Source organism: Pelmatolapia mariae, linkage group LG6 (genome assembly GCF_036321145.2).
Source record: "Pelmatolapia mariae isolate MD_Pm_ZW linkage group LG6, Pm_UMD_F_2, whole genome shotgun sequence".
Classification (NCBI taxonomy): Eukaryota; Metazoa; Chordata; class Actinopteri; order Cichliformes; family Cichlidae; genus Pelmatolapia; species Pelmatolapia mariae.
Genome location: NC_086232.1, coordinates 26292461 through 26310197, shown reverse-complemented (window position 1 = coordinate 26310197; position 17737 = coordinate 26292461). Strand labels below are relative to the sequence as shown.

General features: G+C 41.1%; 1 protein-coding gene across 1 annotated transcript; it reads right to left on the bottom strand.

Moving 5' to 3' along the window:
• Positions 1–4: 4 nt before the first annotated feature.
• On the bottom strand, positions 5–16059 carry ecpas (Ecm29 proteasome adaptor and scaffold). The gene is made up of 49 exons (XM_063476391.1): positions 16007–16059; positions 15148–15278; positions 14775–14891; positions 14349–14467; positions 14072–14221; positions 13777–13954; positions 12770–12909; positions 12465–12543; positions 12233–12352; positions 11984–12069; positions 11812–11887; positions 11662–11711; positions 11496–11562; positions 11225–11347; positions 11004–11107; positions 10692–10815; positions 10518–10598; positions 10166–10382; positions 9775–9866; positions 9464–9598; positions 9194–9365; positions 8800–8972; positions 8510–8611; positions 8098–8221; positions 7632–7777; positions 7326–7380; positions 7114–7228; positions 6332–6400; positions 6049–6166; positions 5800–5967; positions 5584–5663; positions 5325–5430; positions 5142–5189; positions 4924–5042; positions 4287–4437; positions 4136–4201; positions 3936–4025; positions 3720–3786; positions 3537–3628; positions 3384–3450; positions 3061–3258; positions 2620–2831; positions 2494–2537; positions 2217–2409; positions 1954–2110; positions 1529–1634; positions 1342–1430; positions 1185–1256; positions 5–613 (listed from the first exon to the last, which is right to left on the bottom strand). The coding sequence occupies exons 1-49, from the start codon at positions 16026–16028 to the stop codon at positions 474–476; spliced, it is 5550 nt and encodes a 1849-aa protein (XP_063332461.1). The 5' UTR covers positions 16029–16059; the 3' UTR covers positions 5–473.
• Positions 16060–17737: the final 1678 nt, after the last annotated feature.

Below are 17737 nucleotides of genomic sequence, written 5' to 3'. Positions count from 1 at the left end.
CACCCTTGTCCACTAAGGTGCGCAACCTTCTGTAGTTTCCAATGTTAGGCAAACCCACGACAGCAGTAAAGCTCCCAAAATTGGGGCTACAGGAATACAGTGTCCACAAACCTAACACAATGGTTTATATATCATTTATCATCAGCTAACTGTCCATTTAAACAAACCAAATAAATCTCAACACGTTACGATAACAGCCTCGCCTTTCAACATGTCACTGAGTGCAGATGTAGAGCAAGGTTTGTTAGTCTCTTCAAGCTTTGCCAGCCATAAACATGAAACAGTCTGCATAAACTGGTGGGAGTCTCTTGGGCAAGCCAGCATCGCAGCTCATGGGAATTATTATTATTATAGAGTGGGATATTTGTGAATCTCAGAGTATCAAAGAGGTCGGGGAAGTGTGCTAATGTATGGTCACTGATGAAGAAGGAAAAAAAGAGACGCCGATGCTGTATGTTCTTGCCGCTGTGCGCTCAAGGTTGGCTTTGGATATGTCTGCGCAGCTCCTGGGCCTTATCCCGCAAATCAGGTCTGCTGTCGGACTGCAGCGTCGACAGGGAGCGTTGCAGCTGCTCCCGGCTCTTCACAGACACACAATCCCACTGTTCACTCTCTGTTCATATCAGAGAAAGCACAAAGATATCATCAGTCAATCGATCAAATCTTTATTTCAACATATAAGTAATAAATGTAATCACACATTAAAAAAATCAAAACATGAAATCACTCAAACACGCACACACGATCTATAATTATTTAACTACAGCAATCCAAAAGCGTTCCTTTTTATAACATGTAATTATATTGAATTATCAATTTTTAATGTATAATACAACCACATCCATTTTTAATACTCTACTTCATCCATATAGTGCTTTTAAGACTACACATGCTCCTCATTGCTGTCTATACATTTTTTTTTTTTACATTTAGGTCTTTCCTCACCACATAATCTTTCTTTTGCTTAAATTTAGTGACTATTTGTTCATATCAAAGAACATTTGAACTTATTCTTTTCTGTTATGATTCCCTCTAAAAGCTGCTGTAAACTCTGACCTGAACAAAACATGTTGATATCATCTGCAAACACACTGAAAAAAGTTTCAGTGTGTTTGAGACACATGTGACATTTCCGCTCTTGGCTGTGGAGCGCAAAGAGTCAGTAAGCAGGAATCGATATTTACCTCCAGTTCTCTTGACGATCAGATCCACGACTGACAGGGCCTCGGTCCTCACAGAGGAGTAACTCTTGTTTTCTGGATAGAAAAGCAGCACAGTTGGGCATGAAACGCATGCGTATAAACTATAAAACAAAGTATCAGGAAGTAGTGAAGGACTTACCTAAAGGATATGTGAGAGCAGCACAGGTCTCTGTGAGAATCTCTGACAATGAATTCAAGTCTTCATTACCCTTCTCTAGCAGCAGTAACCTGCAACGAAAAAACAGCTCAATACCTTTTAATCTTTTTTGTTTTGTTTTGTTTTTTTTACAGCCAGTCGAACACCTTTTCTTTGTTTCGCTGCTTACCCCTGGAAGTATGCCTTCATAGACTGAAGAACAGCCAGCTGCACTTTCCAGGTGCTCAGCTTAAGCTTCTCGCACATCAGATTGCACACCTCTGCCTGGAAACGTGCTACACACACACACACACACACACACACACACACACACACCGTTGAGAACATTACTTGATGATCTTTCAATCAGCTCAAACACATTTCTTGCCCATTCTGTGGTAAGAAATTTGTGGAAGTTCTGCCAGATAACTTAAAAATCCAAGAAACATTAAGTGGCTTAAAATACGTCTAAAAATTAGACAAAGGGAAAGAATGGTGTCCATTAAAGGACACCATTTTTGAGCTGGTCCTACATTCCCATTTCTTTAAATGCCATATACAATATGTCAAAACAAATTTGGGGTTCAGTTTTGTCTCTTGTGAGAATAAACTTACTCTGAGTCTCGGGCTTTCTTGGCCAACTTTTTCCAAGAGTCTCAAAAGCACAAATAATAGCTTCGGTCTGCAGCTCTTTCTCCTTCACATCTTTATCATCATCATCATCATCGTCTTCCAGTGATCTTGGGGATCCAGCACCACTCTCTGGACTGCTCTGTTGTAAAATTATTAAGACAGGTTGAGTTCATTAAAGGACTTTTTCAAAATATGGCATCAATATTTTAATATTCATATTCAAGAGGCAGTAGGGAGGTTTCAACCTTCTTGATTAGAGGGAAAAGGATCTCTGCCATGTCGGCGAAACGGTCCTCCTGGCTGCTGTGGAGCACGTCCCCAGCACAGCGCAGAGAAGCAATTTTGTACACGAGACTCTCCTTACGACATTCCTTCAGCACAACCTCCAACACCTCAGAGATGGTGGGCTGGCCGCTGCAAGGCTTCTGTAGCTCCGTGCTGAAAAGGAAGAAGTGTGACAAGAAATGTTGTGATGTACTTGGAAGAAAACATACAAAGAAAAGGCTGTGAGAGACTTTTTACCTGCATTTGGACACTACAGATCCAATGGCTTTCAAAAGCTCCTCCTGGAACAAAAAGAAATAGTTTAAAATAGAAAAATAAAATGAACACTTTTTTGTTTTCTTCAGGTATATTACATATCATTACCTTGCCAGCCCACGTGCGTCCAGATAGACCCTGCATTAAAGCTGTCAGCACCAAGCCGAGGTGTGGCGCCACCAGTGAGCCTGTCTGTTCCTTGGCAACAGTTGCCATGGCAGCTGCACCCTGAGCCTTCATCTTCCAGGACTGGGACTGCAGTGCTTTCTGTGTGATGGCAATCAGCTCAGTCATGTACAGTCTGATGCCTCCAAAGCTTCCTGATTAGAAAAAAGTTTAAAGAAGTGGAAACAGAATTAAATCTTTATGTCATCACAAAAAGACACCATCACAAATATACAGTACTTCTGAAGCTGAAAGGATTAGTTGGTAAAACAGAAACCTTGTAAAACAGGAAGATTTGCTTTGTTTCCTTTATATGTTCAGTGTATTGCAGCAGATTAATCAGTAATGCATCATTTTCATTAATGCTGTCTGGATTTTCCTCACCTGGAACGTTCTCCTGCCACACCTCAGACCACAGCGTGGCATCATGGCTCTCTCCTTTCTCCTCATCGGGACCCGGTGCCTGATGCATGCCCAGGAAAGCCAGTGGCAGGGCCACTCCTGCGTGCCCTTTCAGCACATCTGGACTGTAGTGGCTGATTGCATGTACTGTCAGTGCACAGGATGACTTGTACACATTCTCTGGGAGCAAGAAAACACAAAGAGAAGAGTCTGAAAGCTAGCACTGAATTTAGTAGACCAACTTCTTGTGTTTTTCAAATATAGAGCAGCTGGGAGAAATATAGGCATATTTGACACTTTCTCACCTTCTTTCTCCAAGTACCAGGTGTTGAGTTTCAGCAGTAGTTTTTCTACACTGCTGTCTTTTGCTGTCTGATGGGAGAAAACAGATGTCCTTATGACTTTAACAAATCATTTCTAAATCATCAACAAGATTACTTATCACAATTGCTGCTCACCCTGACCAGGTGTCCCAAAGCAAAGGCATAAGCTTTCTGTACTACAGTGCTTCTGTCATGGATGCCATTCAGCAGGGAGCTCATAAGTTTACCTGAGGAAACGAAAACAGTTATCACGGTTATCGCCACACTTCCATCATCCAATACACAAACTAGATGAACAGATTCAAACTTGTCCTGTACCTGAGTGTGGGGTCAGATCCTGTGGACACTGCACTGTGAGGGAAACAATTACACTAGCACAGCCACCCTGTGAGGAGAGACAAAGAGTAGCAGGTAAACTTGGAACACCTTGGTAGACAAAAATAGAAAGGAAAGAGCCACTGTGTGGAAAAATAGGCAAATGTAAGAAAGATTGGTATGATGATGCAAAGAAAGCTAAATAAGTGTGTTTTTTACCTTGGTGCCCAAGCCTACTCCACTCTTAAGCAGCTCACAGAGTCTGGGAACCAGTTCTCCCAGAACAGCAACATCCAGGTGCTGCAGACACTGAACACAAAGACAGCAAAATATATGTCACATGCTTTTGTAACACTTTAAATAAGGCACCCTTTTTGTAACACATCTACTTAATTAATTAGCAAGTTGTTTTTTTTTACCATGTTAACAGTCTCCATCATTGGAGAGGATTTGGCAGCACTTAGTCTGGCAGCATCCATGGCACTCTAGAAGTAGAGTAATAATAACTCATGACAACTTTTAATAAACTTATAGGCTTCAATTTTTTATGGAGGCGAGTGCTGAGGTTACCTTTTCCTGCTCTGTGGCTCGAAGACTCAGGTAGTTGAGGACCTGAGGCTCCAGAGTGCTGAGGGACTCCAACAGAGCTGGGATTAACCGGGAAGCATGGGGTCTTAGTCTGGCACCGGCAGTCTTACTGATCTTCACCAGGGTCTGGATACTGATTTGGAAAAAAAGAGATTGTTGAGAGAACAGAACACACAATTATACAGCAAAAAATTACGACCTGGTAACGCGATGACCGAATGATGAATTAAAGTTAGCATCGTGCCATGTTGGAAAAGCGGAAAGGTAAATTTCCCGTTGCCTTAGTTAATTTTTTTTAAAAAGAGTTTAACAAGTGAACGAAAAGAAAAACAACCTAAGAGTCAACTGCAAATACTTACACAAATTACACATTACCTAACATAATTTTCACAGGATCATATATTGGTATACAGCAAGCTGCTAAATTTTTGGTTTAATTATGCTTGAAAAACAAAAAACAAACCAAAACAAAAAACCACCCAAACCAATTTTGCTGTTAATCTCTTACTACTAAAATATTTTACTAGAATTAAAACTAGAATTAAAGCACAAGTTTACATTAAAAGCAACGACTGCCACAGAAGAAAAACCAAACCAAAGTTATAGAAGAAGATATTACCTGAGTGAGCGAACCTCTGCGACGTTGCTAACAATGCCTTTTTCCAGTAGGGTGGGTAAAATCACAGCCACAGTTCTCTGGGCTCCAGAGCCTGTAGACTCACACATACGAGTGCACACCTGGAGAGAGAAAAAGTCTGCTTTAGAAAAGGTACTCAGACAAGCACACATGTACACACAAACACATACACAGGCCAAAGTTGTGGGAAACATCTTTACCTTACTGAGTGTTTTCAGTGTTAGGTCTGCAGCCTTCCTCACAGACTCCTAAACAGAAAAAAATGTACTTTGTAATAATGTACATTTTATTTTTTTTGTTATGCATCAGAAACAGTGAACGTATTCAAACCTTTGTGCCACATCAATGAAAGAAACACTGATCTCTGATCACTTCCTTCCTACCTTGATGTCATCAAGAACTCTAAACAGGGTCTCCCATATTTCTGCCAGGTGATCAATAAGGTCATCAGCCTGACGGCCTCGAATCAGGTCATTTAAGGCCAGGCAGCTGAAAGAAAAATTCACATAAGCGTTTAGCCTTTAAATCTTATTCTAAACAAACTGCAAACATTATTAACAAAGCATCCATTCTAATGCAAGTTAACAAAGTCAAAAGTCAAGGCTGATGATCTTATTTTTTTTAATATAAGTGTACATGCACCTGGACTCTCGCACTCTCCAGGCGTTGTTGGTCAAATTAGAAATCACATCCTGAAGGATCTCTTTGAGATACTTATCCACCTGTAATAAATCAGAACAAGCAAGCAGGCACATGTAACTAAACAACTATGTCTACAACCGTTTTTTTCTATAGACAAATAATGTTTTGTAGTTTGTTTTTTTTAATGGATGCAAATGTACAACAATCAGCTCTTACTAGGGTCTTATCAGTGACCAAAGCATCCCAGATGCTTGTCATGGCCTGGCGAATGCTAAGGTTGGGATCAAACTGGTAGCGGTACAGACGAGGAATTATCTGAGGCAGGAATGGAGCCAGCTGTTCCCCGGCTTTAGCTGCGATCATGTGGAAACCAAAAGCTGCTCCCTGAAAGAAGGATAGGCATAATCAGGTTGGAAGGGGCATGGATGTCACGGATGTAAAAACTGGTGAATACAAACATGATACCTTGCGAGAGTTCCACATGGCATGATGATTGGCTAGGTTCATAAATTTGTACACAAGATCTGGTTGGTTCAGGTCGCTGGCCAATGAACACAGCTCCTTGTATGTGGACAAACCGTGACTGCCAGAAACCATGAATATAGATTATGTACAGAAGTAGGCCAAGAAGGGTGAATGTGTGCAAACTGAACACAAAGATTAAATACATTTTAAAAAGCCTGAATATATTTATTACACTTTCACTGAAAGAGGAGCTAAAAAGGCCAGTAGAGGTGATATGCCTTACCCATCAGGTGTTTTCCCCAAACCTTCTCCTTGGAACACCTCTGTATCCCCTGAGACTGCATGTTTCACTCTGTTTACAAAAAAAAAATAATGATTTAACAATTAGTCCAATGCAAGACACGATTGTGAGCTTGTTACAATCTACATCCTTCTTCAGTTTAACACTGGTTTCAATCACAGTTTCAGGTTTCCCTGACAAACCACTGGAGACCAACAAACCTGCCTGGATCGAACACAACTTTAGGTGGAAACTGAAGGACACATACAACAATATACTGCTTTTATTCCATTTTTAAAAGCGCAAAATTTGACAACAGCTCGATGCATGTGTTAATCCTGCCCATGGTGCACGTTAGCTAATCATTAGTCCTCCCACGGTGCTTAATGGACCATTTAAATTGTTTATTTTTCAACCTCTTTTTTAAAAAATTTGTGAATCCACTGCTTTATGATCCAAGTCGAGTCAGTCAGCTCTGTGAAACAGATACATTCAGAGGTCTTAACCCAGGAAACTGAGCAGCATCTTTGTGAGTCCATAATATTCCATTCCCATTTCTTCTCATTTTTTATTCTGTTCACAAACTTATCAACACTTACAGTTAATTTTTTTACTGCATCTTTAGACCATTTTAGCTTTCAGCTGGGTATGTGGAGGACCTCATTCAACATGCACTACGGTCTAACAGTTTGTTTCAAAATAATAAACCTGTTTCTAGATTTTTCCCTCCTTCATGCACAAGCTTGAAGCTGTTGAATGTGTACTCAACCCAACCATCCACTCACCTTTTACCAGTCATGAGCGTTTCAACAAGAGTGGACACCAGTTCCTGCTGGTCACCCTCTCCCCCCATCTCATAGACCAGACCAAGGCCTTTAGATGCCACATCCTGACTCAACTCTGAATGAGAGAGGAAGAGTGAAGCGTGAGGAAGTGCACAAAGCTAGCAAGTAATGAGCTGATCAAACAGTTCACTTAGACTTGACTCTTATCTTACCGTCAGGGTCTGAGAGAACAGAGATAAAGGCCCCCTGAATCTCTTTCAAATGTGACTGTAAGAGTAAAAGAAGAGAAACAAAATTACAGGTATTTGACATACGTGCATAAAGAAATTTGCACACTAAAGACTCTGGCACATGAATATTTTTCCCAGAAAGGTACAATTTCACAGTTCAAACATCTGATATGTTTTCTATGGTCTATTGTGAACAAAATATTAGCTCACAAGATCTGCAAATCATTGCATTCTGTTTTTAATTTACATTTCACCCTGAGTCTCAATTTTGGGGTTAAAAATACACACCGTAATCTCCTTGTGCTGGCTGAGTTTCTTGACAAGGGAAAGCAGCCAGATGCAGGCTGCCTGCCGGACGTGGGGGTTCTGGCTGGTTATATACTTGATCAGGATGGCGTTAAGGACCCAGGGAACAACATCATTGTTTTTTACATCTGTCAGCAGAGAAAGAAAGTGGAAATTAAAACTTTTGTGGATAAAACAATCAGCTTTTAGATAAAAATGGACTGCTGCAGGTGAATATATGCTCAGAAAATTCAAAATAATGTTCAGACAGAAAAGATAACCATGCATTTCATTAGGACAACTGCTGGTATAAAGCTGAATATGGTCATGCAGAGTGGACAGTAAGCGTGCCACTATACTGGAGAACCAAATCAGAGTAGTGTGAACTTCAGAAATGGCATAATTCATTAACAGCTAAAAAAAACGTTAAAAGCACAGTATAAGCTAGGACTACATTTTAGAAACGTACTCTGTGGTGGAGTGTAATGGTCCTCGGTGCAGGTCCATGGATCTCTGGCAGCTCCAGAACTGGTCCCTACTGCACCACTTGTTATGGCCTCTCCTACTGTGAATTGTAGCTCCACCTGCTTGGCCTTGGAAAGATTGAGAATGCAAAAAAAACCAAACCAAAACAAAACAAAACGTGAGTACTGCTGCCAGCAACAAGTTGTTAAGCCAAATGACAGCTCAAGTAGAAATGTTTAGAGATAATACCAGCATATCTGTGCTTGCAAAAATAACCACCTCAATACAGTCCGATTCATTACCCTGACCTCAAAAAGTAAAATGTTAAAAAACAAACAAACCTTAAGCTACCAATTACACCTGTTCATTTGAACCTAGTCTTTTAAAAATGTACTATCCATCAGTATGTTTCATACCTCTACAGAGTCCATAAGTCCCTGCAGCAGTTTCTTCTGATGAGGGAAATCTTCATCTCCCACTGGCAGATAACCCAAGGTCATGATGGCTCGTTCCTTCATCTGGAACAAATACACAAAAAAGACACAAACATGATGATCAAGATAAAAAAGTAGGCAAGAAAATCTAAGGACCCGACATATCATTAATTTATACAGTGCAAATAAACCACTGATATAATGTGTGCCAGTAACGATCACTGGAAAGTGCCTCTCAGCAGCCATTTTTTTCGATTAGATTTCTAGAATACCTTTGTACTCTCCTTGCCAGAGGGAATGCGGGCCAGCAGGTTTTCTACAACAGAGAGTTTAGTCAAGCCCTCTCCCTCTGCAGGGATCAGCAGGGGGCCATTACGCCCAATTTCCCCCAGAGCTGTACAGGCTGCTATAGCCAGCATTGCACTGCTGTTGTCCAGGAAGGAACCTTGACGAACATGAACAAAAAAGGGGCAAACAGCATACACAGAAGCAAATCATTATTTATGATATAAACTTTAAAACTGTCAACTAAAAACTAAGGAATTATAAAAAATACTGTATAACCATTACAGTCTAGGCAAAATAAAATTTAGCATCAGTTTTTGGTACTCCCCAACAGTTACCAGGTCAGTAAATGAATGAAGCTGATGTGAAATAATTACATACCAATTGTCTTTGTTGCCATGGCAGCAAGTTCATCATCTTCCTGGGAAGAGATGTTCATCTGCTGCCCCATGTTTTCTGTCGAATCAATGGATGTGGCAGCTTTTTTCCTGCTCATGTTCCTTCCGACCATATAGCCAAGAGCCAAGATGGCACCATGCTGAGTTTCAGGGCTCTGTGATTTGACAAAGCAAGTAAACATTAATGCAAGGTAAATTTTCCACAGCTATAAAATAAGCTACGAACGGCTGTGAAGCAACAAAGTGGCATTACGTGGTTGTCTTTGGTGATTTTGACGAGGTTCTGCACGGCCTTCTGCAACTCGTTGCCAGTCATAGTCGAAACCACAACAGCATACAGCTGGGCTGCCAGCTCCCTCATGTCCTCTTTGTTTGTGTTCATCAGACTCTGGGGGAAAAAAACATCTGCTATTACAGCGATGAGATCTGTAAAATGTGCACTAGGCTGATGGTTTTACAATATCACAACACAGCTGAGCAGCTGGATTATCTGGTATCTGTCTCATTTGTGAAATAGTAAATACCAATATTGGCACTAACATCCCACATGTTTATGATACTCACTTTAATCCAGTCGATTTTATCAGCAAATCTGGGAGCCAGTTTCTCCGGGCACACAGACACAACCTCCAGTAAACAGTACATGACAGGGATTCCTGTTAAGAGATTATTACATTAAGTGCAATTTCCTGACAAACATAAATACCTGGAAATGCACATGGATTCTTAAAGGAACACTTCTTCTAGCAAAACTTATTTACATGAAGCACAAATTGAATTTTGCAGTCTTTTATCAAAGAGACAGTCTTCTTGAACAGAAGATACTTGCAATTTTTAAGAGTCAAGAGATTTTTTTGTTACTTAAATATTCACTGCACTGCATTGCTGCAGAGCAAAAAAAAAAAACCTGCTTGATTGTTTAAGAAACACATAATAACTGTAAGTGCTTCCTCACCTCCTACAGCAGAGAGCAGCTGCTGCAGAAGATCCATGTAGACATGTATGGGATTTGCTTCAGAGCCCTTTGACCCTGAGGGCTGAGAGTCAGAAAACAGCAGCGTGTGGACATAGCGGCCAATGGCAGGGGCATCATCCTGCATGTCTGACAAGCGTGTGGACATGGGCATGGCCCCGGCACTGTGGGCTAAACACATCCTCAGGTAGAGCATGATCTGGGACAACAGGAAACGGAAATGAGACGGATTAGAAGACAAGCATCTAGCACAGGTATAAGAGGTATAGGAGTATAAGATGGTCCAGTGTCACGATTAATAGATGCCATGAGGTCATAACAAATTCATATTTACCTCGCCAAATGCAGAGGGGTTGAAAGGAATTGTGGAAGTTCCCACAATGTACTTAGCCGGAGTCTTGATTCGCTGAGCGGCCTAATAAAGACAAAAGTGCAGAGATTTAAGATTTAAAACATCTTAGTAAAAACACCATCATGAGAAACTTGGAGAACATGCTCAGAGCCTCACTTTCTCCTGGACATAAGCCACCATATCAGGAAAGGAGGGCATAGGTTTTGGTCCCTCCTTCTCTGAGCTCTTGGTATGGAAAGCCCTCAGCACCCTCTGGGCCTCCCCAGACACTTCTTCTCTTCTACAACACAGAAAAATAAGACACTTCAAGCTTTTCTGCAGGTAAGTACACCTAGGATACATTTTAGTTTAAGCTCAAAGCTTCTTCTTTGTAGTATCAATAATTTTATGACCCAGTAAAATGTTTACTGTGTGTTCTTGTCATTTATTTACCACCACACGAAAGATTGCTGTGTTTTTCAAACTTACGGGTCTCCAGCAGCCAGCAGCAGTAGGTATCTTGATGGCACATGATCAAGAGCAAAGACCGTGCTGGCAAACTTCATGGCCACCTGGCGAACCTGCACCTCCGGCTGTTACAAAAGAAAAAAAAAGAAAGAAAAAAAAGAACTATGAGTGCTTGATTTGCCTCATTTCTACTTATTAAACCCACCAAGATTAATGTTTATTCTACCAGTTCTGCCTCTCACCTTTCCAATATATGCAGCCACCAGGGCCTCCATTAGGTTGAGCAGTGCTCCTTGGAGGTTAGCGTAAGCTCCAACCATCATAGACAAAGCCTCCTGAATGGCTAGACGGACATCAGCTTCCTCCTGAAGAGGAATTTTAGAAATTTCAATACCAGATGCACAAGAATACAGTTTAAGGCAATAATTTTATATCGACTGTGAGTGCCAATATCTTGTAATGCATTCGTTGCTCGGTACTCAGTTTTCACTGCAAGCAACGTCTTTCCCCTACCTTACACATGGACTCAAAGAACTGCTGCACAAGTGCAATGTCCTTTGTGAAGAGCTGTGGCATACGACTAGAACAGAGGACCGAGATATTTTGCATTACATCATTTGAAATACAATGCAAAACTGGAAATGTTTAAATTAAAAAAATGTTCATTATTTCCTTGTACCTTGACAGCTTTCCAACAGCAGAGTAAGCAACACATAGTAACTTAGGATCCTGCAAAGACAAGTGTTTCCCAGTAAGTATATTTCAAATTAAAGTGCGCAAACCTGTATGAATTTCACATTATTTATGTCTGACGCCATTTGCACTTTACCTCCTTGTATTCATTGATGAGCTTGGTAAGACCATTAAGCAACATTAGCCCTAAAGGCTTATTAGTGTCAGGGCATCTAATGAAAAATCAGAGAGACAGAATGAGCTTTTAATTACTTGAAACACACTGATGAAGACAGATGTATCTGTAGGAAGATGAAGAAAAGACTTACACCATGCAGATATGATGGACAAACTGTAAGGTGAGAGACAGCAGTTTGTTGTTTGTGTTGGCCCCAAACAGACCGTCATAAACAACCTACAGAGGACAGAAAGCAAACTAGTGAGAAAAACTGGAAATTTTACTGTTTTGCATGGCAGTACCTGAAAAATGCCCATATATCAGAGTTATCTGGATACACTAAAACAAACTTCATACTGAATAAAAAAGAAAACATGGCCAGAAGCATCACAGATCGTACCTGGATATTAGCTGGAAAGCACTCTGCAGCCAGACGTGAGCGTAGAAGATGTGGCAGGATCTTCAGCTTAACTCTTGTGCTTACTGGCTCATGTTTCAGCTCTTGCTTCATGCCGCCCCCCTACAGTATACATATAAAGGTATTTTACATTTCTACGTGTCAAGAAAATACTTATGTTCACAGGTTATGCTAAAAAAAAGAAAGTTTAAATGTTGAGTTTGAGTTGACAAACCTTTGTTTTAAGAGGGACATCCCCCAGATACACTTTGAACATCTTGTTGATAATTAAAGGATTGTTCCAGTCGATGATGCTGAAACATTACAAAACAAGTGCATTACTAATGATAGGAATGACAGTTTGACAGTTTATTCAGCTCCTCAGAAAGACTTGAAAAAGTCTGACTTTTTAAAAATTCTTTTTACAAAATCTAGGAAACTGTTAAGTTGTTTAAACTACCAGACAAAAGGAGCACTTAAAAGTGGAGGACTTGGTGATGCAAATACAAACTCAGACATAAATCAAGTTTCATGGCCTACCTTTGTTTGCTCTTCAGCTCCAGATCAGCTGCAGTGGCCACACTGTGTCTGGTGTCGCTTGACGCCACCACCAGGTGGACCACCGTCTCCACTTCTGGGACTTGCTTTGCCTCAATGAACTTCACTATGCCCAGTTTACACTGTTGGAACCAAGTACACAACAAGGAACTATTTAGTCATAGTAAACCTGCCACATGGTGCTTCACCGTCCACATTTATATTAAAAAATATACATTACAGAAGAAATTGCTCTGAAGAAATTATACCAAACAGTCAAATTAGGGATGAAGGTGGAAAATCTATAGACATAACTGATTCTAAACTGAATGTTTAGAAGCTATTCAAAGATTTGCCTTACAAAAAAAAAACCCTTCCATATCAGTGTTTCCCGCAGATTTGAATATTTTTGTGCCGATAACCTGTATGTATCCACAAGCGGAGGCACAAGCACTGCATGTGTATAGCAATAATCATCTCCAGTTATTCTTTACGCCTGCAGATGGACTTCAAATGCACAGTGCTAAACTGCAGCTGGTCGTTTTTGTCATTCTCTGCATCATCTGTGATCTCAGTATAGTTATCCACCTGCTGCATATTTTGATGAACATGAAACTCAGTTACAATGAAACCCAGTTTGCATCGGCTCCCCAGAGGAGAACAGGTCTTTATTAACTGCAGTGCACAATGGTAGAGTTGGACACTATTCCAATGAATGACAGTGAATGAAATTCAGGATTGTCATTAAAGTCACCTGACTAGCAAAAGACTGGGATGACCTAGATTAGTTGGTAAACAACTGAACTTTCAAAACATTGGCAAGGGGGACCACATCTACCAAATCAACAGGGCATTGAGCTATCCACGCAGACAGACAAAAACAAGTCACCGAACATACTCGGATGGGCATAAATATACTTGGCTGGCCTGCCCAAACACTGAGCATATTATCTTTCCAAACAGATAAACATATAAAGTCAGTACTCATCCTCCCAGTTCAGTTTGTATACCTGCTCCAGCTGTTCAGCATTCCACTGGGCTTCTCCAATCACCCTCTTGGCAGCATAAACACTCATCCCCGGAGGAGGCTGAGGGAGACCCTGACTACTCGCAGCCACTGTCCCATCTCCAGAAGTACCCTGGGAGGAGGAGGGAGCGGGGCGAGTTGGAGATTCATTCAGCACAAACCTAGGAGGAGAAGGACACTACAGGTCAACAATTTGTGGTAAAAATACTTCTCACAAGCAATTAATTTCACCAGAGGTAGGTCTGCAACCTTTATTCGCTTATGAATCATCAACTCACCCATAAGGCATCAGTAAAACATCTAACATGAACTCCAACAGCAGGTGCATTGTCTTTGGCCGCTCAGTTAGGTTAAACAGAGAAGCACTCTTGGAGGCGTCAGTAGGATACTTTATGTGGTAAAGAGTAGGGATCAGCAGGTGCATCAGACTAAGAGAGAAAATAGAGTATGGACAAGTCATTTTAAATTAAGAATAATAAGCTCATATCTCAAGATTGCTTAACACACATGTCACACAACCATATCCAAAATGCGTGTTTGGATGCATCCCCTCACCTGTCCTGCTGTGGCTGTGGTTTTCCTTCCATGGCAGTGATGAGGGTCGGGGCTAGCTCACACTGTTTTACCACCTCCAGACGAGGGTAGCCCATTTTAATGTAGATGATGGTGAAATTCTGCGTATAAATGTGACCATCAAAACTCTGCTCTCAATAATAGGCCAATTTTTAAAAACCCAAGTCAATCTAGGATCACTAACTAGATTAAGAAAAAACACATAAACGTCAATTCAATCATGTGTATTAAATGGTGTTTTGTTTTGTTTTAAAACAAAGGGACAAAAACACTGATCTGATTAAATCCCATGTGGTAACTGTGAGATACCTTACCAACGATGTTCATTGGCCCATAAGGCAATCACGCCCACAAGGCAAACACAACATCCTCCACTATATGGCAAACATCCCAATATGAGATTCTTACCGTAACGAAAGAGGCAGCTGCAGGGTCTTGGTACTGCACAAGCAAAGTTTCTACTGGAAGTTGAATCTTAGGCCGGCTTTTTATCCTCTTATTCAGGTGGACCAACAACTCCATTACCTAGCGGGGAATACGCAGTTTCCACATTTCATTATGTAGTTAAATACGACAGATGCATAAACAAAGTGGGAGGGAACTAAGCTCCTTGAAGAACCTTTGCATCTAGAGAACTGAGTCTATATCTCTGCTACACCTTCAAATAATTTTTTCCTGGGCTGAACTTTAAAGTAACATACTGCAATTTATAAACACATCTCCCTTGTAATGCAGTCATTATAATCTCTTCAGTAACAGAGACAGGCTACACCCTTCTTACTTTCTTCCGCACCCCCTCTTGAACGCTGGAGAGCTTGAGGAGAACAGGGGGTAGGAACTTGGAGATAATGTCCTGCAGCTGTTCATCTGTCTCTGCATGGCCCAGGCGAAGGAACACACGTTCCAGTTGATCTGTCAAAAACACATATAACACCCTTGTTAACTCATTTTCCAGGCGGTATTTGTCACACGCTAATTATTGGCACCATCATGGCTAATTTCGCAATATCTTTCCATTCAAGTATCTCACTAATACACCCCCAATAAGGTGTCTGCAACACAAAGACTACGACCTTCAGTTTAATATAGAGCAACATGCACGCTTAAAACGGTCTCACGGGCATGTTGCTGCAGTTCTCCTGATAAGTTCGTCCTGTCAGCTGCTGTGCTGGTGCGACCATCACCCAGCCCTGCCTTCTTTCTCCTGGCATGGCTCACCAAGCACCCAGCTAGCTACAACAACTGGCAAGACTATTCACGCATTTGATCGTTTCTGTATTATTCAACTAGCTTTTCACTTAAGGTCACATCCTGCAGGTCAAATCCCCAATACCCCGAATATCCTAGCAGTTACTGCGCACTTTCAAAGTTTCATAAATGGATATATATTAATAGCCTACGTGATAGTTTCATTTTGACCATGACTGGGCAAACGGCCTCCTGACGATAGCATTCTGGTTAGCTTAGTAGCTAGCTATCGCACCTACCCCTGGTTTTTAACTAAAAGAAGCTTTAGCGTTACACCAAAAAACACCCCAACTGTCAGGGCGGATCAGGCATTTTCCTGGATACGTTTTTAGAAACCACGAGTGCGACATTTGACAAAATATGAATCGCCAATAACCCAAAAAGAAACTTACTGAGTTCATCCTGGGCAGCCATGTTTGCAGAAAGTCAATCAGCGACCCCCCAGTTTAGAGAGTGTTACTGCATCCACCGGCGCCACTCCTAAGCTACTGCTTCATCACCCCAGACACCAAAAATGATTAAATGACACACAAGAAATCACAAGGAAGTTTTGTATATTTAAATTGTGCAGCACAGAGCCTACATGCTCTTATTCTACAGGCTCTCACGACAAATACAACAAGATAGATAGATAGATAGATAGATAGATAGATAGATAGATAGATAGATAGATAGATAGATAGATAGATAGATAGTATTAGCATTAATTTCCCAGATTTTATTGATTAGATTCATAATGCATATGGGGACAGGTAGTACTTCAATCTTCTTCCCTTCTTCTGCTCCTCCCATCAGCTGCTCATTTGACTCCATATCACCCTATCACTGGCATCCTTTTCTGTCACGCCAACGGTCTGCATGTCCCCTTCATTACATCCATGAATCTTCTCTGTGGTCTTCCTTTTTTCCTCCTACCTGGCACCTTGTTATTCGGCATCCTTTGTCAAATATATCCCTCCTCTGCACATGTCCTCTCTGACTTTGTCTCCAAACTGCTCAACTTGAGTTGTCCTTCTGATTTACTCACTTCCATTGAAATTCTTAACCTCTTTAGCTCCACCCATTTTTTTTTGTCAGCGCCATCATCTCCATACCATACATCATAGCATGTCTCACATTTCCCATTTATTCTTGCTGCTATTGTTCTTTCACAACTCACCCCTGACACAAATACACTCTCTCTTGTACACTACCCATGGTTTTGGCTGGTTGATCCCGGGTATTTAAACTGGAGTCCACGGAGACTCCATGGAGACATGCCTGACCTCATTAGTCAACCTATCCATTGCCACTACAAACCACTACAACCCAGAAGAAGCTTGTAGGACCCTATTCCCGATTTAATCCCAGCCCCACCATGAACCTATCTGTCACTGCTACTGCACACCTCACCACTCTCTCACTTTTCTCATACATGTCCAACACACTACTTCATTTCACTTCACTACAAATACACTGGGCTTCTTTAAGTTTCCAGTCCAGTCGCTTTTCTTTACAAGCTCCTTACATTACCATGACCTGGATGACTGAGAACCTTCACAGACACCTTCTTTTCATAGCTGTCCTCACTTCCTCCTTACTAATCCTCTGCACTTAATGATTCACCAACTTTCCTCCATCTTTCCTCCTCTCTCTCTTGTTTTCTTCATCCATCAGCTCCTCAAAGTACTCCTTCCATCGTCCTATCACACTCATTAGCAGCTCTGTCCTTAATCACTCTAACCAGCTGCACATCCTTTCCAGGTCAAAATCTTTGCCAGTCAACCAGTACAAGTTCTCTATTCTTTAGTGTCCAGCCTTGCATACAACTCACTATAAGCTGTGTCCTTTGCTTTTATTCCAGTACTGCTTCCACCCTTTTTCTTTGTCATCCTCTTCCTTCAAATGCGTTCTTGTACCTTTTCCTTCCACCACCAAAGTCTCATTGTCTACTCTCCTCAGTCCAGGGGATACACGAAATAACTTTTTTGTACAATTATTCACAAATTACTAATTCCGTACTAATTCTGGAGCATTAAATCCCAACCTAACAAACCTCTCACAACCAGGCAACCCAAAAGTTATTTTCATCAGATGCCTAAAAGAGCCTCGGCTAAGTTAAGCTACTATTTTAAAAAAATCCT